The sequence below is a fragment of the Coregonus clupeaformis genome, unplaced genomic scaffold (genome assembly GCF_020615455.1).
Source record: "Coregonus clupeaformis isolate EN_2021a unplaced genomic scaffold, ASM2061545v1 scaf2126, whole genome shotgun sequence".
Classification (NCBI taxonomy): domain Eukaryota; kingdom Metazoa; phylum Chordata; class Actinopteri; order Salmoniformes; family Salmonidae; genus Coregonus; species Coregonus clupeaformis.
Window position 1 is genome coordinate 52,810 of NW_025535580.1, and position 24,312 is coordinate 77,121.

At 44.2% G+C, this 24,312-nt stretch overlaps 1 protein-coding gene across 1 annotated transcript in view; it reads left to right on the forward strand.

Moving 5' to 3' along the window:
• LOC121542756 (transmembrane protein 214) overlaps nt 1-24,312 on the forward strand; it is a gene marked incomplete at its 3' end in the record, with an annotated part of 79,168 nt that overhangs the window by 40,671 nt on the left and 14,185 nt on the right. The window contains 7 exon segments of the mRNA XM_045219179.1: nt 15-74; nt 76-112; nt 115-165; nt 8,472-8,606; nt 9,158-9,240; nt 20,479-20,509; nt 20,512-20,553. Of these exon segments, the coding sequence (XP_045075114.1) occupies nt 15-74; nt 76-112; nt 115-165; nt 8,472-8,606; nt 9,158-9,240; nt 20,479-20,509; nt 20,512-20,553 (439 nt within the window).

Below are 24,312 nucleotides of genomic sequence, written 5' to 3' on the forward strand. Positions count from 1 at the left end.
CTGTTCTGTTCCAGTTGGACGTGGGGGAGCTGAAGCAGCAGTTGGACCGGAGCCAGACTCTGTTTCCTGACAACCCCGTCAGTATGGGTCAAAGACCTGGCAGGATACCTCAACCACGCCTGGCTGCTCCAGAGACTGAACCCACCCTCAGCAGCTACGCACACGGTCAGTAAAACAACCACAACCAAAACCAGGGCTCTAAATTTGGTTGGTAGCTAAAAATTCATTGGTAGCAAAGTTAGGAGCACCACATGAAATTTAGGAGCACCAGAAAATAACATTTCTATAATCGATTGAAATACAGCCTATATTGTGCCTAATATGAATTCTAGCTACTTGTGAAGCACATGTTGTGCCCTAGAAACCAATACCTAACACAAATACATTATTTTATTATAAAAGCTAATGTTATGAATACCTGTCATTTACATTACAAAGTAATCCCCCGAGTGGCGCAGTGGTCTAAGGCACTGCATCGCAGTGCTAGCTGTGCCACTAGAGATCCTGGTTCGAATCCAGGCTCTGTCGTAGCCGGCCGCGACCGGGAGACCCATGGGGCGGCGCACAATTGGCCCAGCGTCGTCCAGGGTAGGGGAGGGAATGGCCGGCAGGGGATGTAGCTCAGTTGGTAGAGCATGGCGTTTGCAACGCCAGGGTTGTGGGTTCGATAAAAATAATGTATGTGCTAACTGTAAGTCGCTCTGGATAAGAGCGTCTGCTAAATGACTAAAATGTAATGTAAATGAATATTAGGTTTCTACATTGTGTAAAAGCCCTGTTTTACTATTGAGATGTATTGCATTGAAAACAGCACCTCACCTAAACAGGTGTTCTACTCCCTTAGCCAGCACCTCTCCTAAACAGGTGTTCTACTCTGCTAGCCAGCACCTCTCCTAACCAGGTGTTCTACTCTGCTAGCCAGCACCTCGCCTAAACAGGTGTTCTACACTGCTAGCCAGCACCTCTCCTAAACAGGTGTTCTACTCTGCTACCCAGCACCTCTCCTAAACAGGTGTTCTACTCTGCTAGCCAGCACCTCTCCTAAACAGGTGTTCTACTCTGCTAGCCAGCACCTCGCCTAAACAGGTGTTCTACACTGCTAGCCAGCACCTCTCCTAAACAGGTGTTCTACTCTGCTAGCCAGCACCTCTCCTAAACAGGTGTTCTACTCTGCTAGCCAGCACCTCGCCTAAACAGGTGTTCTACTCTGCTAGCCAGCACCTCTCCTAAACAGGTGTTCTACTCTGCTAGCCAGCACCTCTCCCTAAACAGGTGTTCTACCTCTGTTAGCCAGCACCTCTCCTAAACAGGTGTTCTACTCTGCTACCCAGCACCTCTCCTAAACAGGTGTTCTATTCTGCTAGCCAGCACCTCTCCTAAACAGGTGTTCTTCTCTGCTAGTCAGTACCTCTCCTAACCAGGTGTTCTACTCGCTAGCCAGCACCTCTCCTAAACAGGTGTTCTACTCTGCTAGCCAGCACCTCTCCTAAACAGGTGTTCTACTCTGTTAGGCAGCACCTCTCCTAAACAGGTGTTTTCTCTGCTAGCAGCACCTCCCTAACCAGGGTTACTCAGACAGACCTAAAACAGAGTGTACTCTGCTAGCCAGCACCTCTCTCATAACCAGGTCGTTCTACTCTGCTAGCCAGCACCTCTCCTAAACAGGTGTTCTACTCTGCTAGCCAGCACCTCGCCTAAACAGGTGTTCTACTCCGCTAGCCAGCACCTCTCCTAAACAGGTGTTCTTCTCTGCTAGCCAGCACCTCTCCTAAACAGGTGTTCTACTCTGCTAGCCAGCACCTCTCCCTAAACAGGTGTTCTACTCTGCTACCCAGCACCTCTCCTAAACAGGTGTTCTATTCTGCTAGCCAGCACCTCTCCTAAACAGGTGTTCTTCTCTGCTAGTCAGTACCTCTCCTAACCAGGTGTTCTACTCTGCTAGCCAGCACCTCTCCTAAACAGGTGTTCTACTCGTAATCCTAAACAGGTGTCTCTCTGCTGTCAGCACCTCTCCTAAACAGGTGTTCTACTCTGCTAGCCAGCACCTCTCCTAAACAGGTGTTCTACTGTGCTAGCCAGCACCTTGCCTAAATAGGTTAAACAAATCAAAATATATTTTATATTTGAGATTCTTCTAATAGCCAACCTTTGCCTTGATGACAGCTTTGCACACTCTTGGCGTTATCTCAACCAGCTTCATGAGGTAGTCACCTGGAATGCATTTCAATTAACAGGTGTACCTTCTTAAAAGTTAATTTGTGGAATTTATTTCCTTCTTAATGCATTTGAGCCAATCAGTTGTGTTGTGATAAGGTGGGGGGGGTATACAGAAGATAGCCCTATTTGGTAAAAGACCAAGTCCATATTATGGCAAGAACAGCTCAAATAAGCAAAGAGAAACAACAGTCCATCATTACTTCAAGACATTTAAGAAGGAACATTTCAAGAACTTTGAAAGGTTCTTCAAGTGCAGTCGCAAAAACCATCAAGCGCTATGATGAAACTGGCTCTCATGAGGACCGCCACAAGAATGGAAGACCCAGAGTTACCTCTGCTGCAGAGGATAAGTTCATTAGAGTTACCAGCCTCAGAAATTGCAGCCCAAATAAATGCTTCACAGAGTTCAAGTAACAGACACATCTCAACATCAACTGTTCAGAGGGGACTGTGTGAATCAGGCCTTCATGGTCGAATTGCTGCAAAGAAACCACTACTAAAGGACACCAATAAGAAGAAGAGACCTGCTTGGGCCAAAAAACATGAGCAATGGACATTAGACTGGTGGAAATTTGTGGGTTTTGGTTCAAACGGCCATGTCTTTGTGAGACGCGTTGTGGGTGAACGGATGATCTCCGCATGTGTATTTCCCACCGTAAAGCACGGAGGAGGAGGTGTTATGGTGTGGGGGTGCTTTGCTGGTGACACTGTGATTTTATTTAGAATTCAAGGCACACTTAACAAGCACAGCATTCTGCTGTGATACACCATCCCATCTGGTTTGGGCTTAGTGGGACTATCATTTGTTTTTCAATAGGACAATGACCCAACACACCTCCAGGCTGTGAAAGGGCTATTTTACCAAGAAGGATAAATAATAACAATAACAATCTGCGACATGTTCGTAGTTGTCACGGGAAAGGTCCGATGGATACCTTCATTTGTGAAAAATGTATTGAACTTGATGCAGCTAAAGAAAGGATTATTAGTCTTCGTGAAGAAATAACAAATTTGACCAAGCTGAATAAGGATTCCAAAAGACTATCACCATCTTTAAATGCCAGAAAGAAGGAGAAGAATCGTTCTCGGCGCGCCTACCTTCTACTCCCGCGTCCGGACTTTCAAATCACTTTGAAGCCCTGTATCAGCTGTCTTCTGCCGGGGTCTTGGGTGTGCCCTCCATGGCTGTAGATGTCTCTCCAGCTACCTCTACCTGTCCTAGTTAATCAACTGCCTTGTCATAGCCTGGACCACCGCGGCCCCCCTGCGCTGGGCCGTGCTCTCTGGATCAAAGCTCTTTTCCTTTGGCTGTTGTGCCTGCACGTAGCCGGCGCCTCAGCAGCCCTCTTCTCAGGTGAGTTCTGATCAGCATCGAGACACTGCAGAGGCCGGATCTTTCTGGCTATTGTGATAGGAAGTTCGAAGGTGTGGCATATATCTGTACCTGGGGCAAAAGTTCAGGATATCACCAGGTTGCTTCCGAGGCTGTGCATCAGTCACCAGGGGCTGTTAGAATCAGGAATTCCCCAGGGCAGCTGTCTAGGCCCCTTGCTTTTTTCAATCTTTACTAATGACATGCCACTGGCTTTGAGTAAAGCCAGTGTGTCTATGTATGTGGATGACTCAACACTATACACATCAGCTACCACAGCAACTGAAATGACTGCATTCTTAACAGAGTTGCAATTAGTTTCGGAATGGGTGTCAAGGAATAAGTTAGTCCAAAATATTTCCAAAAACTAAAAGCATTGTATTTAGGTCAAATCATTCACTAAACCTGGACTACTGTTCAGTCGTGTGGTCAGGTGCCACAAAGAGGGACTTAGGAAAATTGCAATTGGCTCAGAAGAGGAAGCACGGCTGGCCCTTGGATGGACATAGAGAGCTAACATTAATATGCATGTCAATCTCTCCTGGCTCAAAGTGGAGGAGAGATTGACTTCATCACTACTTGTATTTGTGAGCGGTATTGACATGTTGAATGCACCAAGCTGTCTGTTTGAACTACTGGCACACAGCTCGGACACCCATGCATACCCCACAAGACATGCCACCAGAGGTCTCTTCACAGTCCCCAAGTCCAGAACAGACTATGGGAGGCACACAGTACTACATAGAGCCATGACTACATGGAACTCTATTCCACATCAAGGAACTCATGCAAGCAGTAAAATTAGATTTAAAAAACAGATAAAAACACACCTTATGGAACAGAGGGGACTATGAAGCAACACAAACACAGGCACAGACACATGATAAGACATGCTCTCTACACACACGGACACATGGATTTTGTGTTGTAGATATGTGATAATCTGTTGTGATGTACAAAAAAACTACAGAGTGGCGCAGCGGTCTAAGGCACTGCTAGAGGCGTCACTACAGACCCGGGTTCGATCCCAGGCTGTATCACAACTGGCCGTGATCGGGAATCCCATAGAGCGGTGCACAATTGGCCCAGCGTCGTCCGTGTTAGGGGATGGTTTGGCCGGGGGGGCTTTACTTGGCTCATCGCGCTCCTGCGACAGGGTGGCGGGCCAAGCACCTGCAGGCTGACCTCGGTCATCAGTTGAGCGGTGTTTTCCGCCGACACGTTGGTGCGGCTGGCTTCCGGGTTAAACGGGCGGGTGTTAAGAAGCGCGGTTAGGCTGGTCATGACCTTCGGCTCCCGAGCCTGTTGAGGTGTTCATGTGGTCATGTTTCGGAGGACGCATGACTCGACCTTCGGCTCCTTGGGGAGTTGCAGCGATGAGACAAGATCAAAATTGGGGGAGAAAAAAGGGGGATAAAATACCACAAAAAAATGTAAATTTTGCAAGAACAGTAACTGCTGCCTTGGCAGTATGGGGATTATAAATACAAATACACTCCTCAGCAAAAGGAACATGACAAAGGACTCAGACCTTGAGAAACAAGATTCTCTAGTCTGATGAAACTATTTGGCCTGAATGCCAAGCGTCACGTCTGGAGGAAACCTGGTACCATCCCTATAGTGAAGCATGGTGGTGGCAGCATCATGCTGTGGGGATGTTTTTCAGCGGCAGGGACTGGGACACTAGTCAGGATCGAGGGAAAGATGAACGGAGCAAAGTATAGAGAGATCCTTGATGAAAACCTGCTCCAGAGCGTTCAGGACCTCAGACTGGGGTGAAGGTTCACCTTCCAACAGGACAACGAACCTAAGCACACAGCCAAGACAATGCAGGAGTGGCTTCAGGATAAGTCTCTAAATGTCCTTGAGTGGCCCAGCCAGAACCCGGACTTGAACTCGATCGAACATCTCTGGAGAAACCTGAAAACAGCTGTGCAGCAACGTTCCCCATCTAACCTGACAGAGCTTGAGAGGATCTGCAGAGAAGAATGGGAGAAACTCCCCAAATACAGGTGTGCCAAGCTTGTAGCTTGGCCTGTCGCCTAAAACCCTCACAAACTTTTACAGATGCACAATTGAGAGCATACTGTCGGGCTGTATGACCGCCTGGTACGGCAACTGCACCGCCCACAACCGCAGGGCTCTCCAGAGGGTGGTGCGGTCTGCACAACGCATCACCGGGGGCAAACTACCAGCCCTCCAGGACACATACAGCACCCGATGTCACAGGAAGGCCACTGCCTGTTCACCCCGCTATCATGCAGAAGGCGAGGTCAGTACAGGTGTATCAAAGCTGGGACTGAGAGACTGAAAAACAGCTTCTATCTCAAGGCCATCAGACTGTTAAACAGCCATCACTAGCACAGAGAGGCTGCTGCCTATATACAGACTTGAAAATCACTGACCACTTTAATAAATGGAACACTAGTCACTTTAATAATGACACTTTAATAATGTTTACATATCTTGCATTACCCATCTTATATGTATATTCTGTATTCTATACTATCTATTGCATCTTAGACTATGCCACTATGATAATTACATTGCTCATCCATATACACTGCTCAAAAAAATAAAGGGAACACTAAAATAACACATCCTAGATCTGAATGAATGAAATAATTTTATTAAATACTTTTTTCTTTACATAGTTGAATGTGCTGACAACAAAATCACACAAAAATTATCAATGGAAATCAAATTTATCAACCCATGGAGGTCTGGATTTGGAGTCACCCTCAAAATTAAAGTGGAAAACCACACTACACGCTGATCCAACTTTGATGTAATGTCCTTAAAACAAGTCAAAATGAGGCTCAGTAGTGTGTGTGGCCTCCACGTGCCTGTATGACCTCCCTACAACGCCTGGGCATGCTCCTGATGAGGTGGCGGATGGTCTCCTGAGGGATCTCCTCCCAGACCTGGACTAAAGCATCCGCCAACTCCTGGACAGCCTGTGGTGCAACGTGGCGTTGGTGGATGGAGCAAGACATGATGTCCCAGATGTGCTCAATTGGATTCAGGTCTGGGGAACGGGCGGGCCAGTCCATAGCATCAATGCCTTCCTCTTGCAGGAACTGCTGACACACTCCTGCCACATGAGGTCTAGCATTGTCTTGCATTAGGAGGAACCCAGGGCCAACTGCACCAGCATATGGTCTCACAAGGGGTCTGAGGATCTCATCTCGGTACCTAATGGCAGTCAGGCTACCTCTGGCGAGCACATGGAGGGCTGTGCGGCCCCCAAAGAAATGCCACCCCACACCATGACTGACCCACCGCCAAACCGGTCATGCTGGAGGATGTTGCAGGCAGCAGAACGTTCTCCACGGCGTCTCCAGACTCTGTCACGTCTGTCACATGTGCTCAGTGTGAACCTGCTTTCATCTGTGAAGAGCACAGGGCGCCAGTGGCGAATTTGCCAATATTGGTGTTCTCTGGCAAATGCCAAACGTCCTGCACGGTGTTGGGCTGTAAGCACAACACCCACCTGTGGACGTCGGGCCCTCATACCACCCTCATGGAATCTGTTTCTGACCGTTTGAGCAGACACATGCACATTTGTGGCCTGCTGGAGGTCATTTTGCAGGGCTCTGGCAGTGCTCCTCCTGCTCCTCCTTGCACAAAGGCAGCGGTAGCGGTCCTGCTGCTGGGTTGTTGCCTTCCTACGGCCTCCTCCACGTCTCCTGATGTACTGGCCTGTCTCCTGGTAGCGCCTCCATGCTCTGGACACTACGCTGACAGACACAGCAAACCTTCTTGCCACAGCTCGCATTGATGTGCCATCCTGGATGAGCTGCACTACCTGAGCCACTTGTGTGGGTTGTAGACTCGTCTCATGCTACCACTAGAGTGAAAGCACCGGCAGCATTCAAAAGTGACCAAAACATCAGCCAGGAAGCATAGGAACTGAGAAGTGGTCTGTGGTCACCACCTGCAGAACCAGTCCTTTATTGGGGGTGTCTTGCTAATTGCCTATAATTTCCACCTGTTGTCTATTCCATTTGCACAACAGCATGTGAAATGTATTGTCAATCAGTGTTGCTTCCTAAGTGGACAGTTTGATTTCACAGAAGTGTGATTGACTTGGAGTTACATTGTATATTCTTATTCCTTTACTTAGATTAGTGTGTATTAGGTTTTGTTGTGTATCTGTTAGATATTACTGCCCTGTCGGAACTAGAAGCACAAGCATTTCGCTACACTCGCAATAATATCTGCTAACCATGTCTATGTGACCAATAACATCTGCTAACCATGTCTATGTGACCAATAACATCTGCTAACCATGTCTATGTGACCAATAACATCTGCTAACCATGTCTATGTGACCAATAACATCTGCTAACCATGTCTATGTGACCAATAACATCTGCTAACCATGTCTATGTGACCAATACATTTGATTATATATAACCATGTTATTACCCGGTACCCCCGTCTATATAACCATGTTATTACCCGGTACCCGTCTATATAACCATGTTATTACCTGGTACCCGTCTATATAACCATGTTATTACCTGGTACCCCGCTCTATATAACCATGTTATTACCTGGTATCCCGTCTATATAGCCATGCTATTACCTGGTACCCCGTCTATATAACCATGTTATTACCTGGTACCCCGTCTATATAACCATGTTATTACCTGGTACCCCATCTATATAACCATGTTATTACCAGGTACCCCGTCTATATAACCATGTTATTACCTGGTACCCCGTCTATATAACCTGGGGAATAAATACACTGTTATTTCTTTTTTCCTCTCCGTTTATGGGCCTGTAAGTAATACAACTCAACTTCTAACTTGTGGACAGTCCCGTTCTAACCATTTAGTACCATTCTAACCCTTCTCACTCCTCTTTGTCCTAGATTACCCATACTGCCTTGCGGGGAAGGAGCTGAGGGGCGTGGTCAAGGCTTTGATTGGTCGCTGCAGCGAGAGTCTACAGGACTTCTATGACCACTGTGTTTACACCATGCTGAGAGAACTGGACAAACAGACCGGTACACACACCACACACCACACACCTTACGTACAAAACCTGGATCCTGCATACTTCCATTAAGTTTATTATTGCTAGACACTATTTTTGCTACGCAACTCCACAGATCACCATTTTGCGTAGCTATATTTAGTTATTGCGTAGCTATTTGTAGTTATTGCGTAGCTATTTGTAGTTATTGCGTAGTTATTGCGTAGCTATTTGTAGTTATTGCGTAGCTATTTGTAGTTATTGCGTAGCTATTTGTAGTTATTGCGTAGCTATTTGTAGTTATTGCGTAGCTATTTGTAGTTATTGCGTAGCTATTTGTAGTTATTGCGTAGCTATTTGTAGTTATTGCGTAGCTATTTGTAGTTATTGCGTAGTTATTGCGTAGCTATTTGTAGTTATTGCGTAGTTATTGCGTAGCTATTTGTAGTTATTGCGTAGCTATTTGTAGTTATTGCGTAGCTATTTGTAGTTATTGCGTAGCTATTTGTAGTTATTGCGTAGCTATTTGTAGTTGTAGTGTTGCATACTGTGTAGGGTTAAACTCCTCCCTCCTCCCTGCAGGAGATCCTCTCCATGGTTACCGGGTGTGTATCCAGGCCATCCTACAAGATAAGCCCAGAATAGCTACACAGAACCTGCCTGACGTGAGTCTGTCCGTCCTGTCTGTGACTGTCTGATATTAACAAAATATTACATTTTTATATGATCTGATTAGTCTCGTACTGACCAATCAAATTCTGACTCAAGTTAACATAAATATGGGTTGTATTTACAATGGTGTTTGTTCTTCACTGGTTGCCCTTTTCTTGTGGCAACAGGTCACACGTCTTGCAGCTGTGATTGCACACTGTGGTATTTCACCCAATAGATATGGGAGTTTATCAAAATTGGATTTGTTTTCTAATTCTTTGTGGGTCTGTGTAATCTGAGGGAAATATGTGTCTCTAATATGGTCATACATTTGGCAGGAGGTTAGGAAGTGCAGCTCAGTTTCCACCTCATTTTGTGGGCAGTGTGCTCATAGCCTGTCTTCTCTTGAGAGCCAGGTCTGCCTACGGCGGCCTTCTCAATAGCAAGGCTATGCTCACTGAGTCTGTACATAGTCAAAGCTTTCCTTAAGTTTGGGTCAGTCACAGTGGTCAGGTATTCTGCCATTGTGTACTTTCTGTTTAGGGCCAAATAGCATTCTAGTTTGCGCAGTTTTTTTGTTAATTATTTTCAATGTCTCAAGTAATTATCTTTTTGTTTTCTCATGATTTGGGTCTAATTGTGTTGCTGTCCTGGGGCTCTGTGGGGTCTGTTTGTGTTTGTGAACAGAGCCCCAGGACCAGCTTGCTTAGGGACTCTTCTCCAAGTTCATCTTTCTGTAGGTGATGGCTTTGTTATGGAAGGTTTGGGAATCACTTCCTTTTAAGTGGTTATAGAATTTAACGGCTCTTTTCTCAATTCAATTCAGTAGACTTTATTGACATGGCAAGATAAATTACTTAAATATAACAAAAAATGGTGGGACCAACAGCAATAATAATAGTAGTAGTGGAAATGGGATTACCATGAACAGCAACTACAACAACAATATTAATGAGAACAACAATACATTAAAGCAATAGTAGTTGACCAATCTCAACATGACTGAGAAGACATATTACATGGTATGAAAGCCTAAGCTAAATGGGAAATAGTATTGCCATCACATTGCACTTTTCACTGGCTGTCCCTCAGGTTGTGGCATTAGGACATATGGCTGCCAAAACTCACATTTAGTATTTTCACCTAATACATATATATATATGTTTTCTATTCATGTTTTATAGTTTCTAATTCTTTGTACTGAATGATAATTTTAGGAAAGAAAGATTCTCTTAAGTCTGAGTATTTGTTACAGTGTAATAGGAAATGCAGCTCTGTCTCTACCTCCCCCGGGGGGCAGAGTGTGCACAGCCTGTCCTCTCTGGGCAGCCAGGTTTGCCTGTGATGACCGGTCTCTATAGCTAGACTGTGCTCACTGAGTCTGTACCTAGTCAGTGTTTTTCTCAGTTTTCTATCAGTCACAGTGGTCAGATAGTCTGCCACCATGTACTGTCTGTTTAGAGCCAAATAGCATTGAAGTTTACTTTGATTTTTTTGTGGTGTCTTTCCAATAGGTGATATATTTTTCTTTTTGCTTTGTGATGATTTGGTTGGGCCAGATTTTCTGAGTGCTGTCCTGAGGCTCTATGAGGTGGGTTTTGGTTAGTGAACTGAGCCTCAGAACCAGCTGGCTGAGGGGACTCTTCTCTTGTTTCATCTCTTGACATAGTAGAGCTGTGTGATGAAATGTTTTGGGGTCACTTGTTTTTAGATGGTTGTAAAATTTGATGGCTCTTTTTTCTATTCGAATAAGGAGGGGGTATTGGCCCAATTCTGCTCTACATGCATTATTTGGAGTTGTTCTTTGCTCTGCATGCAGTATTTTGATTGGATGTTTGTCCCATTTGGCAAACTAATTACAGTGGGAAAAAAAAAGTATTTAGTCAGCCACCAATTGTGCAAGTTCTCCCACTTAAAAAGATGAGAGAGGCCTGTAATTTTCATCATAGGTACACGTCAACTATGACAGAAAAAATGAGGGAAAAAAATCCAGAAAATCACATTGTAGGATTTATAATGAATTTATTTGCAAATTATGGTGGAAAATAAGTATTTGGTCAATAACAAAAGTTTCTCAATACTTTGTTATATACCCTTTGTTGGCAATGACACAGGTCAAACGTTTTCTGTAAGTCTTCACAAGGTTTTCACACTGTTGCTGGTATTTTGGCCCATTCCTCCATGCAGATCTCCTCTAGAGCAGTGATGTTTTGGGGCTGTCGCTGGGCAACACGGACTTTCAACTCCCTCCAAAGATTTTCTATGGGGTTGAGATCTGGAGACTGGCTAGGCCACTCCAGGACCTTGAAATGCTTCTTACGAAGCCACCCCTTCGTTGCCCGGGCGGTGTGTTTGGGATCATTGTCATGCTGGAAAGACCCAGCCACGTCTTCAATGCCCTTGCTGATGGAAGGAGGTTTTCACTCAAAATCTCACGATACATGGCCCCATTCATTCTTTCCTTTACACGGATCAGTCGTCTGGTCCCTTTGCAGAAAAAACAGCCCCAAAGCATGATGTTTCCACCCCCATGCTTCACAGTAGGTATGGTGTTCTTTGAATGCAACTCAGCATTCTTTGTCCTCCAAACACGACGAAGTTGAGTTTTGACCAAAAAGTTCTATTTTGGTTTCATCTGACCATATGACATTCTCCCAATCCTCTTCTGGATCATCCAAATGCACTCTAGCAAACTTCAGACGGGCCTGGACATGTACTGGCTTAAGCAGGGGGGACACGTCTCGCACTGCAGGATTTGAGTCCCTGGCGGCGTAGTGTGTTACTGATGGTAGGCTTTGTTACTTTGGTCCCAGCTCTCTGCAGGTCATTCACTAGGTCCCCCCGTGTGGTTCTGGGATTTTTGCTCACCGTTCTTGTGATCATTTTGACCCCACGGGGTGAGATCTTGCGTGGAGCCCCAGATCGAGGGAGATTATCAGTGGTCTTGTATGTCTTCCATTTCCTAATAATTGCTCCCACAGTTGATTTCTTCAAACCAAGCTGCTTACCTATTGCAGATTCAGTCTTCCCAGCCTGGTGCAGGTCTACAATGTTGTTTCTGGTGTCCTTTGACAGCTCTTTGGTCTTGGCCATAGTGGAGTTTGGAGTGTGACTGTTTGAGGTTGTGGACAGGTGTCTTTTATACTGATAACAAGTTCAAACAGGTGCCATTAATACAGGTAACGAGTGGAGGATAGAGGAGCCTCTTAAAGAAGAAGTTACAGGTCTGTGAGAGCCAGAAATCTTGCTTGTTTGTAGGTGACCAAATACTTATTTTCCACCATAATTTGCAAATAAATTCATTAAAAATCCTATAATGTGATTTTTTGGATTTTTTTCTCTCATTTTGTCTGTCATAGTTGACGTGTACCTATGATTAAAATTACAGGCCTCTCTCATCTTTTTAAGTGGGAGAACTTGCACAATTGGTGGCTGACTAAATACAGTATTAGAGAGCGGACCCCATACTTCGCTGCCATATAAAGCAATTGGTTCTATAACTGATTGGAACAGTTTGAGCCAGATTCTAATTAGAATTTTGATTTTAATGTTCCTTTTAATGGCATAGAATGCTCTTCTTGCTTTGTCTCTCAGCTCATTCACAGCCATGTGAAAGATACCCGTGTTGCTGATATTTGGTCCTAGATACGTGTCGTTTTGGTGGGTTCTAATAAAACTGTGTCCAAATATAATGTATATTTGTCATCCTGATTTCCGGACCTCTTTGGAATATCATTATATTCATGTTTCTTTAGATTAACGGTCAGGGCCCAGGTCTGACAGAACCTGTGCAGATGATCTAGATAGGGGTAAACTTCCTGTGAGGGCACATAATTTTTTTCCTTCTTGATGGGGGGGGGTATGTTGTAACAGAAAAGGGGGAGATGTAGGGGAGCTTAAAAAATTATTTTTCCAGAAAGCCACATATAACCAAATAAACCCTTCCAGGTTCTTTACAGAAAAAAAGTAGGGAACAAATAATAACACTATTAATGAAAATAAATAATAACTAAATAACCCTCTCCGAGTTCTTCTACAGAAAAAACAGGAAATAAATAACACTATTTATGAAATAAATAATAAATAAATAACCCCTGGTCTTATAGAAAAAAAAAGCCATGGAACATTAACTTCATGTTGGCATGCACAATCTTAACAGATAAAATTCAGCTCAGTTGTTAGAGCAGAATCTTTCTGAACATATGAGCAGTTCTTAAAGTTTTGTGTTCTTGCTATAATCCTTTTGTAGGTTCAGTAGGCTTGTAGACACCGCAGTTTGAGAAGCCTCTCTCTCATCAACTTCCTGAGAAAACCACTGAAGGAAGCAGGTTGAGAAACTGAACTAAGTGATACAGACCTACACAGCACAATACATTTCTACTACCAGTATGGTTGTAAAGATGGATTTTTTCAGTAGATTTTATTATGATTATATTTGTTTATGCTAGAATGACTCATTCAAGCCAGAAAAGTGAGCTTACTATGTACAGTGGGGAATAGGGGCCACCACTGTGAAGTTTCCACTTAAAAAGATGAGAGAGGCCTGTAATTTTCATCATAGGTACACGTCAACTATGACAGACAAATTGAGAAAAAACAAAAATCAGTAGGATTTTAATGAATTTATTTGAAATTATGGTGTGAGAAAATAAATTGGTACTAAGCAAAACAAGTAAGATTTCTGGCTCACAGACCTGGTAACTTCTCTTTAAGAGGCTTTTCACTGGTACCGTATTAATGGCACCGTTTGAATTATAGTATAAAAGAACGTAAACCTAAAACAGTACATTCAAACTTGCACTATGGGTAAGACCAAAGAGTGTCAAAGGACACCAGAAACAAAATTGTAGACCTGCACTCAGGTGGGAAGACTGCATCTGCAATAGTAAGCAGCTTGGTTAGAAGAACCAATCAACTGTGGGAGCAATTATTAGGAAATGGAAGACACATGTAAGACCACAAATCTGATGGGGTCCACGCAAGAACCACACGGGGGGACTAGTGGAATGACCTGCAGAGAGTTGGGACTAAAGTAACAAAGCATATCATCAGTAACACACTACGCAATTTCAAATCCCACAATGTGAAGATGTGTCCCCTGCTTAAGCTAGTACATGTCAGGCGGCTAGAAGATGATGATCCAGAAGAGGATTGGGAGAATGTAAGTGTCAGATGAAACCAAAAGAGAACTTGGTAAAAATACATTGTGTTTAGAAAAGAATGGAGTTGATCGAAAGAAATAATTATACCTACTGGGAAGTATGGGGGTGGGAAAATATGGGTATTGGGGCTGGCGCAAAGGGACCAGGACGACTAATCTGCGGTAAAGGAAAGAATGAATGGGGCCAGCGTAGGAGATTTTTGAGTGAAATCCTCCTTCATCAGCAAGTGGGCATTTGAAGATGAAACGGTGGTCAGCATGACAATGATCCCAAACATAACGCCTGGGCAACGAAGGAGTGGCTTTGGAAGAAGCATTTCAAGGTCCTGGAGGGGTTTTAGTTAGTCTCAGATCTCAACTCCCCATAGAAAATCTTTTTGGAGAGAGTTGAAAGTCTGTGGGGTTGCCCAGCTGTACAGCCCCCAAAACATCACTGCTCTAGAGGAGATCTGCAAGGGAGGAATGTAGGCCAAAATACTTCAGCAACAGGTGTGTGAAAACCTTGTGAAGACTTTTACAGAAAACGTTTGACCTGTGTCATTGCTAATGTAAAGGGTTATATAATAAAGTATTGAGAAACTTTTTTTTATTGATCAAATATTTTATTTTCCACATAATAATAAATTATAAATTGCAAGGATTTTGGATTTTTTTTTATTTTGTCTGTCATAGTTGATGGAAAACCGGTGATGAAAATTACAGGCCTTCTATCTTTTTAGGGGAGAACTTCTGGCAAAATTGGTGGCTGACTTAAATACTTTTTTTCCCCACTGGTATGTCTCATAGGGAATTGGAGCTGCATCTAATGAGAAGTTGAATATCAGGTATTTTAGCAGTTAAGAAGCTAGTCTCGAAGCACTGATGCAAATGTTAATCGATCAATCTTGATTTCATCTGAGTTTTCAGTGGTTTCATGCGAGTTTGAGATATATGTTGCTGCAAAAACCGAGGACATTTTCATTGCGTGGGTTTTTGATGTTTGGATATGTGTCGTTGGGAGAAGGGGAAGAAGTAATGAGACTGTTGGGTTGAATGGGTTTAGAACATACAGCCTCTGTGTAACCAGCCAACTAAACTGATAGGAAGGGGGCTTATCAATGCTTCGGCAATAAAGGGGTTGAAAAAGACGGATTTTTTTGCATGAACATGTAGATTACTGAATCGCACACCGAACTCCGCCAGATTTCCAGTGCCTCACGCATTTTCAGCTGGGAACGGGACCGCTGGGTTTCTGTCGACAGGTTTTGGGTAGGAAGATGGACGAATGCGCGTTTTTACTGTTCAAAAGCAGCGCCAATTTTACTCAAATGCTTTTAGGTGTGGGGAATACATGTCGTAAATGAGTTTCCTCGCCTTGTAGCTGCAAGTTAAGGCTGTTGGGTATTTCTGTCACGCCTGTTAAAAAATGGAGGTGCATTTCATTCTGGGGATAGGGAGGTTAATGAAGAAATGGAACCGGAAAAGTCTCAAAACCCGCCCCGCTCAGCCATCGGACCTCTGTGTAGGTAAGACTCCCGAGAGACTCCAGTTCAGACAGGAATTCTTGGAACTGCCTGTGCCTTAAGTCCCTTTGTCTGATGAAGTTTATGCACGATACCTCACAACCTCATTAGAGAATCCCACTGCCAACACTTTGCAGCACAGTGTTTGTGGTGAATTAGGTATGTGGATGGGGGGAGAGATTTTCCAACTTCCGGTTCATGCGTCTATTAGACCCTGGAGAAGCTCGACCACCATGCTAGGAGCCCCGCTGGTGGATGGTTAGCCAGCTTTGAAGACCAGGTCAACTTCTCCATGGTTTGGCACACTTTTGTCAAAAATATCCTTTTTGAGACTTTTGGAGGGCTGCCAGCTCTAGCATATTCTCAAAGTTTTGCACTAACTTAGTAATAAAATGAGCAGTTGGGGCTGTGGTCTGGGTAATGGGTCATCCAGGTGCTAAGAAAAAAAGAAATTCTTCTGCTGCAGCTGGGCATATACATTACCTTTCTTCTAACGTGGTGATTGTACTCACCTTGACAGACTTTATTGGAATGATTTTCTTCGACACACCCTCGACAGCATCCATACATTTCTTAACAAACTCTCCACAGTGAAAGGCTTACCGCTGTTTGCTATCAGTTAGCAACCCGAAAAGCTGTCCTAACGATGCTGGGTTCAGCTGAGCTAGGCGATAAATGGATTCTGCTGAGATAGTAGTCCACTTTTTTAGCTTTGAGAGTTTGTCTGCTGAAGATGACCTTGCAAGCTATCGTGACTCTGTTCTTTGTGACGGGATTCATAGTGTGGCGAAGATTGTATTCTGTATGCACGCCTTGAAGATGAGACAAACAGCCTTTTCTTTGTACTTGAACAAAAAATAATGTTGTCCACCGCGGGTTAAATACCTGCACTTGAATCAATTTTTTTTTTAATTCCCATATTCGTTCTCTCTTTGACAGGTTGTGGGGTATTTGTGATTTTTTTTCTGGAGGCCAACAGAATAGCTGCCTCTGGGATTGTTCAGAGACGGGCCAAATGTGCTGACGAAATCCAGGGCCGAGTTTGGTGACTACTGATCTAGATCGCTGCTGTAACCCCCCCCTTAGTGGGAGACAGTAGCACCAGGTCATCTGCACACAGCAGACACTTGATTTCAGTGTTGTGTAGGGTGAGACCACGTGCTGCCGATTCTTCTAATGTTTTTGCTCATTCATTAATGTAGATGTTAAATAGTGTTGGATTATTGGGCAGCCTTACTCAGCCCCTGAGAGAAGAAGTCTGTTTGTTTGTTTGTTTTGCCGATTGTAACCACACATTGTTTTTAGTGTACATGATTTAAAAAACATATGTCCCCCCAATACCACTTTCTATTAGTTTATATAAAATACCTTCGTGACAAATTGAATCAAATGCTATTTGAAGTCTACAAAACACGAGTAGATTTTGACTTTGTTTTGGTTACTTGTTGTAATTAGAGTGGAGGGTATAAATGTGGTTGATTTGTTAAAAATCCAATTTGGCTTTGCTTAGGACGTTGTGTTATCAAGGAAATGACGTAGTCTGCTGTTTATGATACTGCAGAGAATTTACCCAAGTTGCTGTTAACACACATTCCTCTAATTATTTGGGTCAAATTTGTTCCATTTTTATAGATTGGTGGATCAATCCCTGGTCCAAATATTGGGGGAAATACCTGCAGTGAATAATGTTGAAGAGTTTGAGTAAAACAATCGTATATGATCATTTCATTTAAAATACATCAGCACCACAGGCCTTTTTGGGTTGGAGAGTGCATTGTTTCCAATAATTATTGTTTGTAATTGGGGTATCCACAGGATTCTGATAGTCTTTGACTGCTGATTCAAGGATTTATAATTTTTCTTGTATATTTGTTGTTTGGGCTCTTTGTTATATTGCTGTAGAGGTTTGCAAAGTGTACATATCCCCATTTTGGATAGCAAGATGTGTTGTAATATTAAATCTCCCAGAAGTGGTTTGATTCTATGGATTCATCAATTCATCAGCTGATTTAAAATGAAATCAAATGTTATTTTGTCACATGTGCCAAATACAACAGGTGTTACAGTGAAATGCTGCACTGACAAGCCCTTAACCAACAATGCAGTTTTAAGAAAAAAGTGTTAAGTAAAAAAATAGATCAATAAAAAGTAAGAAAAATTAAAGAGCAGCAGTAAAATAACAGTAGGAGGTATAGAGGGGTACCGTACAGAGTCAATGTGTGGGGGACAGTTGAGGTAATATGTAATGTGGGTAGCATTAAAGTGATATGCATAGATAATAAACAGGTAGTAGTAGTAGTTTTTGTTTTTTTTGTAAAAAGAGGGAGAATGCAAATACTCAGGTAGCCATTTATTTGCGTACACACTACCCCCTGTAGTGCCTTGCGGTGGAGGCCAAGCATGCATACCAGGTGGTGATGCAACCAGTAGGATGCTCTCGATGGTGCAGCTGTATAACTTTTTTACCATCTGAGGACCCAGTGCCAAATCTTTTTCAGTCTCCTGAGGGGGGAATAGGTTTGTATTCCCTCTTCACGACTCCTGGTGTGTTGGACATGATAGTTGTGGCATGTGGATACCAAGGAACTTGAAGCTCTCAACCTGCTCCACTACAGCCCCGGCCGACGAGAATGGGGGGAGCTCGGCCCTCCTTTTCCTGTAGTCCACAATATCTCCTTTGTCTTGATCATGTTGAGGGAGAGGTTGTTATTTGGCACCACACAGCCAGGTCTTGACCTCCTCCCTATAGGCTGTTCATCATTGTCGGTGATCAGGCCTACCACTGCTGTGTCGCCGGCAAACTTAATGATGGTGTTGAAGTGTGCCTGGCCATGCAGTCATGGGTGAACAGGGAGTACAGGAAGGGGACTGAGCACGCACCCCGGAGGGGCCTCCGGTTGAGGATCAGCGTGGCAGATGTGTTGTTACCTACCTTACCACCTGGGGGCGCCCATCAGGAAGTACAGGATCAGTTGCAGAGGGAGGTGTTTAGTCCCAGGGTCTTAGCTTATTGCTGTTCCTTTTTTGTTCTTATGGTGTGTTTGTATTGCTTCAGTGTTCCAATATTGAAGGCGGTATTTTTGTTATTGGGTCCTGTTTTTGATTAGGTAGATTTTGCAATCATTATAAACCATTTTTCATTATCTATTATTTTTGTTTGCTCTTTATGTTTTTTAGATTAGCCAAGGAGCCTAATTTATCAAATATAAAGTTTATGTTCCAAACGGACAAATGTACACCTCATTGCTGTAGGAGAATGTTAAGGTAAAAAGTATTTTGTTATTAATTGCTTTTTGGTAGATTTCTGTACTGTTTTCACTCCATCTATAGGTCTGTTTAGTACCATGTACTTTATTGGGCCGTGATGCTTCATGGTTGGGTTCTGCTCTTCTCAGATACACTGTGATTTTATGTGGTCAGAGAGAGGTGTTAGTGGGCTGACTGTGAAGGCTCTGAGAGACCCGGCTGAGGTTGTGATGAAGTAGTCTACAGTACTGCTGCCAAGGGATGAGCTGTAGGTGTACCTACCAAAAAAGTCCCCTTAGCCTACATTGACTATGTACAGACCCAGTGTTCGACGGAGCTATACTCTTGTTTGACTTGTTTCCATAGTTGTTTCTGGGGGGTATGTGGGGAGGGAAAGGTTGTTGCTTCCGGTAGGTGTTTATCCCTGATGTTAATAATGTTTAGTAGTTTTTGTTCTTTGCTCCCCCCCCTCTCTCTTGCTCCCCCCCCATATGCTGCTCCTCCCCTGTTGCTCCTCCTCTGTGTCCTCCTCTGTGCCTCCTCTATGTTGCTCCTCCCCTCTTGTTGCTCCTCCCCTCTATGTTGCTCCTCCCCTCTGTTGCTCTTCCCTCTATGTTGCTCCTCCCCTCTGCTGCTCCTCCCTCTATGTTGCTCCTCCCTCTATGTTGCTCCTCCCCTCATGTTGCTCCTCCCCTCTGTTGCTCCTCCCCTCTGTTGCTCCTCCCTCTATGTTGCTCTTCCCCTCTGTTGCTCCTCCCTCATGTTGCTCCTCCCTCTGCTGCTCCTCCCCTCTGTTGCTCCCTCATGTTGCTCCTCCCCCTATGTTGCTCCTCCCCTCTATTTGCTCCTCCCTCTATGTTGCTTCTCTCCCCCTCTATGTTGCTCCTCCGCTCTGTTGCTCCTCCCCTCTGTTGCTCCTCCCTCTGTTGCTCCTCCCTCTATGTTGCTCTTCCCCTCTGTTGCTCCTCCCCTCTATGTTGCTCCTCCCTCTATGTTGCTCCTCCCCTCTATGTTGCTCCTCCCTCTATGTTGCTCCTCCCCTCTATGTTGCTCTTTCCCTCTGTTGCTCCTCCCCTCTGTTGCTCCTCCCCCATCTCTCTTGCTCCTCCCCCACCTCTGCTCCTCCCCATCCCCCCCCATCTCTCTCCCCATCTCTCTCTCTCGCTCTCCCCATCTCTCTCCCCTCCCCATCTCTCGCTCTCCCCATCCCCCGCTCTCTCCCATCCCCCCCCCCGGCTCCCCCCCCCCCACACTCTAAACAGCAAAATGCACATGGATGATGGTGTAGTAATATACAATGTGTCTTCGCTTCGCTCTCGCTCCTCGCCGCTCTCTCTCTCTAGTATCTGGAGTTGTTGCGGTCAGTTCAGAACCGTCGGTCAAGTGTCTGACCATCATGTGGTCTCTGGGACAGGCTGGTTTACAATGACCTCAGCCAGGGGCTACGAGGACACACACGCACACACACACACACACACCCAGGCCAGGATTCAATCCTAGGTGCCTCATATCAAATCAAATGTTATTTGTCACATGCAGCGAATACAACAGATTCAGACCCCCTTGACTTTTTCCAAATTTTTGTTACGTTATAGTCTTATTCTAAAATGGATTTAAAATAATAATCCTCATCAATCTACACACAATACTCCATAATTAGATTTTGTTGCTAATTTATTAATATCACATTTATTCAGACCCTTTACTCAGTACTTTGTTGAAGCACCTTTGGCAGCGATTACAACCTCCAGTCTTCTTGGGTATGACACTACAAGCTTGGCACACTGTATTTGGGGAGTTTCTCCCATTCTTCTCTGCAGATCCCTCAAGCTCTGTCAGGTTGGATGGGGAGCGTCCCTGCACAGCTGTTTTCAGGTTTCTCCAGAGATGTTCGATCGGGCTCAAGTCCGGGCTCTGGCTGGGCTACTCAAGGACATTCAGAGGCTTGTCCCGAAGCCACTCGTGCGTTGTCTTGGCTATGTGCTTAAGATCGATTGTCCTGTTGGAAGGTGAACCTTCGCCCCAGTCTGAGGTCTTGAGTTCTCTGAAGCAGGTTTTCATCAAGGATCTCTTTGTACTTTTGCTGCCGCTGAAAATCATCCCCACAGCATGATGCTGCCACCACCATGCTTCACCGTAGGGATGGTGCCAGGTTTCCTCCAGACGTGACTCTTGGCATTCAGGAAAAAGCGTTCAATCTTGGTTTCATCAGACCAGAGAATCTTATTTCTCATGGTCTGAGAGTCTTTAGGTGCCTTTTGGCAAACTCCAAGCGGGCTGTAATGTGCCTTTTACTGAGGAGTGGCTTCCGTCTGGCACACTACCATAAAGGCCTGATTTGGAGGAGTGCTGCAGAGATGGCTGTCCTTCTGGAAGGTTCTCCCATCTCCACAGAGGAACTCTGGAGCTCTGTCAGTCACCTCCTGACCAAGGTCCTTCTCCCCCGATTGCTCAGTTTGGCCGGGCAGCAGCTCTAGGAAGAGTCTGGTGGTCGAATCTTCTTCCATTTAAGAATGATGGAGGCTACCATGTTCTTGGGGGACCTTCAATGCTTGGTACCCTTCCCCAAGTCTGTGTCTTGACACAATCCTGTCTCAGAGCCCTACGGACTATTCCTTTTGACCTCAGGGCTTGGTTTTTGCTCTGACATGCACTGTCAACAGTGGGACCTTATATAGACAGGTGTGTGCCTTTTTCAAATCATGTCCAATCAATTGAATTTACCACAGGTGGACTCCAATCAAGTTGTAGAAACATCTCAAGAATAGTCAATGGAAACAGGATTCATCTGAGCTCAATTTCGAGTCTCATAGCAAAGGGTCTGAATACTTATGTAAATAAGGTAGTTTTTGTTAGTTTTTTTATAAATTTGCAAACATTTCTTAACCTGTTTTCGGTTTGTCATAATGGGGTATTTTGTGTAGATTGAGGGAAAACATTTATTTAATAAATTTTAGAATAAGGCTGTAACCTAACAAAATGTGGAAAAAGTCTAGGGGTCTGACTACTTTCCCGAATGCACTGTACTTACCGTCATTGTAGGGACGACGTCATGATGCACTTATTAATAAAGCTGGTTACTGATGTGGTAAACTCATCAATGCCATCAGATGAATCCCGAACATATTCCAGTCTGTGCTAGAGAAACAGTCCTGTAGCTTAGCATCTGCTTCATCAGACCACTTTCATATTGAGCACATCACTGGTACTTCCTGCTTTAGTTTTTGCTTATAAGCAGGAATCAGGAGGATAGAGTTATGGTCAGATTTGCCAAATGGAGGGTGAGGGAGAGCTTTGTATGCGTCTCGTGTGTGGAGTAAAGGTGGTCTAGAGTTTTTTTCTTCTTCTGGTTGCACTTCTGGTTTCCCTGCATTAAAGTCCCCGGCCACTAGGAGCGCTGCTTCTGGATTAGCATTTAGTTGTTCGTTATGGCCTTATACAGCTCGTTGAGCGCGGTCTTACTGTCAGTATCGGTTTGTGTGGTAAATAGACAGCTGGGAATAATATAGATGAGAACTCTCTTGGTAAATAGTGGGTCTACAGGTTATCATGAGATACTCTACCTCAGGCGAGCAATACCTCGAGACTTCCTTAATATTAGACATCGCGCACCAGCTGTTATTGACAAATAGCCACACACCCCCACCTCTCTCATCTTACCGGAGGTAGCTGTTCTGTCTTGCTGATGCACGGAAAAACCAGCCAACTATATATTATCCATGTGTCGTTGTTCAGCCATGACTCGTCGAAACATAAGATATTACTGTTTTTAATGTCCCGTTGATAGGATAGTCTCGAATGGAGCTCATCCAGTTTATTCTCCATTGATTGCACATTGGCCAATACGACGGATGGTAAAGGTGAATTTTTCCTCTCGCCCGACGAGTTCTCAACAAGCACCTGGATCTGCACCCCTGTATCGGCTTCTCCTCTTCATGCGAATGACGGGATTTGGGCCTGGTCCAGGGGGGAGCCAGAAACGTCCGATTGTTAAAGAAAAAAATCTTTGTCCAGTTTGACATGAGTAATGTGTTCTGATATTCAGAAGCTGTTTTCGGGTCATAAGAGATGGTAGCAGCAACTTTATGTACAAAATAAGTTACAAACAATGCGAAAAAACAAACAAAATAGCACAGTTGGTTAGGAGCCCGTAAAACAGCAGCCATCCCCTCGGTGCCATTATCTCACAAACACGATGGTGGTCTCCGTTTAGCTCAACATCCCCCACAAGCGTCACAGGACTCGTCTGAAGTCTGTATCGCTGGTGTCTGAACGGTTTGGCTACAAACTAATATTATATTATTATTATTATTATTATTATTATTATTATTATTATTAGGACCACTGTTTTGTCTAGGACGCCCACAAGCCTCACAAGACTTGTCTGAAGGTAGCCCGGTACCTTCAAAATATGAATGGAAGTATACACTGAGTGTAAAAACATTAAGAACACCTTCCTAATAATGTGTTGTCCTCAGAACAGCCTCAATTGGTATGGGCATGGACTCTTCAAGGTGTCGAAAGCTGCCCACAGGGATGCTGGCCCATGTTGACCCCAACGCTTCCCACAGTTGTCAAGTTGTCGGATGTCCTTTGGGTGATGGACCGTTCTTGATACACACGGGAAACTGTTGAGCGTGAAAAACCCAGCAGCGTTGCAGTTCTTGGACACAAACCGGTAGCGCCTGGCACCCACTACCATACCCCATTCAAAGGCACTTCAATCTTTTGTTTGCCCATTCACCCTCTGAATGACACACATACACAATCCATGTCTCAATTGTCTCAAGGCTTAAAATCCTTCTTTAACCTGTCTCCTCCCCTTCATCTACACTGATTGAAGTGGATTTAACAGGTGACATCAATAAGGGATCATATCTTTCACCTGGATTCACCTGGTCAGTCTGCCAGGGAAAGAGCAGGTGTTCCTGTTTGTCCACTCCGTGTATATTGATGTAGTTTTGTAGCCCCATTTATTCATTGTGTTAGTATATCGGACAGACACTTTAAAACAAACGTCCTTTTGATCTATTTTGTGACTTCTATGGGCTAAGGCCAAATTCAATGATTCATTCATATATATATATATATATATGAATGAATGAATCTTTTTTTTTTTTATATACCTAAAGGGGTCCTAAAATTCCAAATCAAATAGTTAAATTAGACCCCGGTTT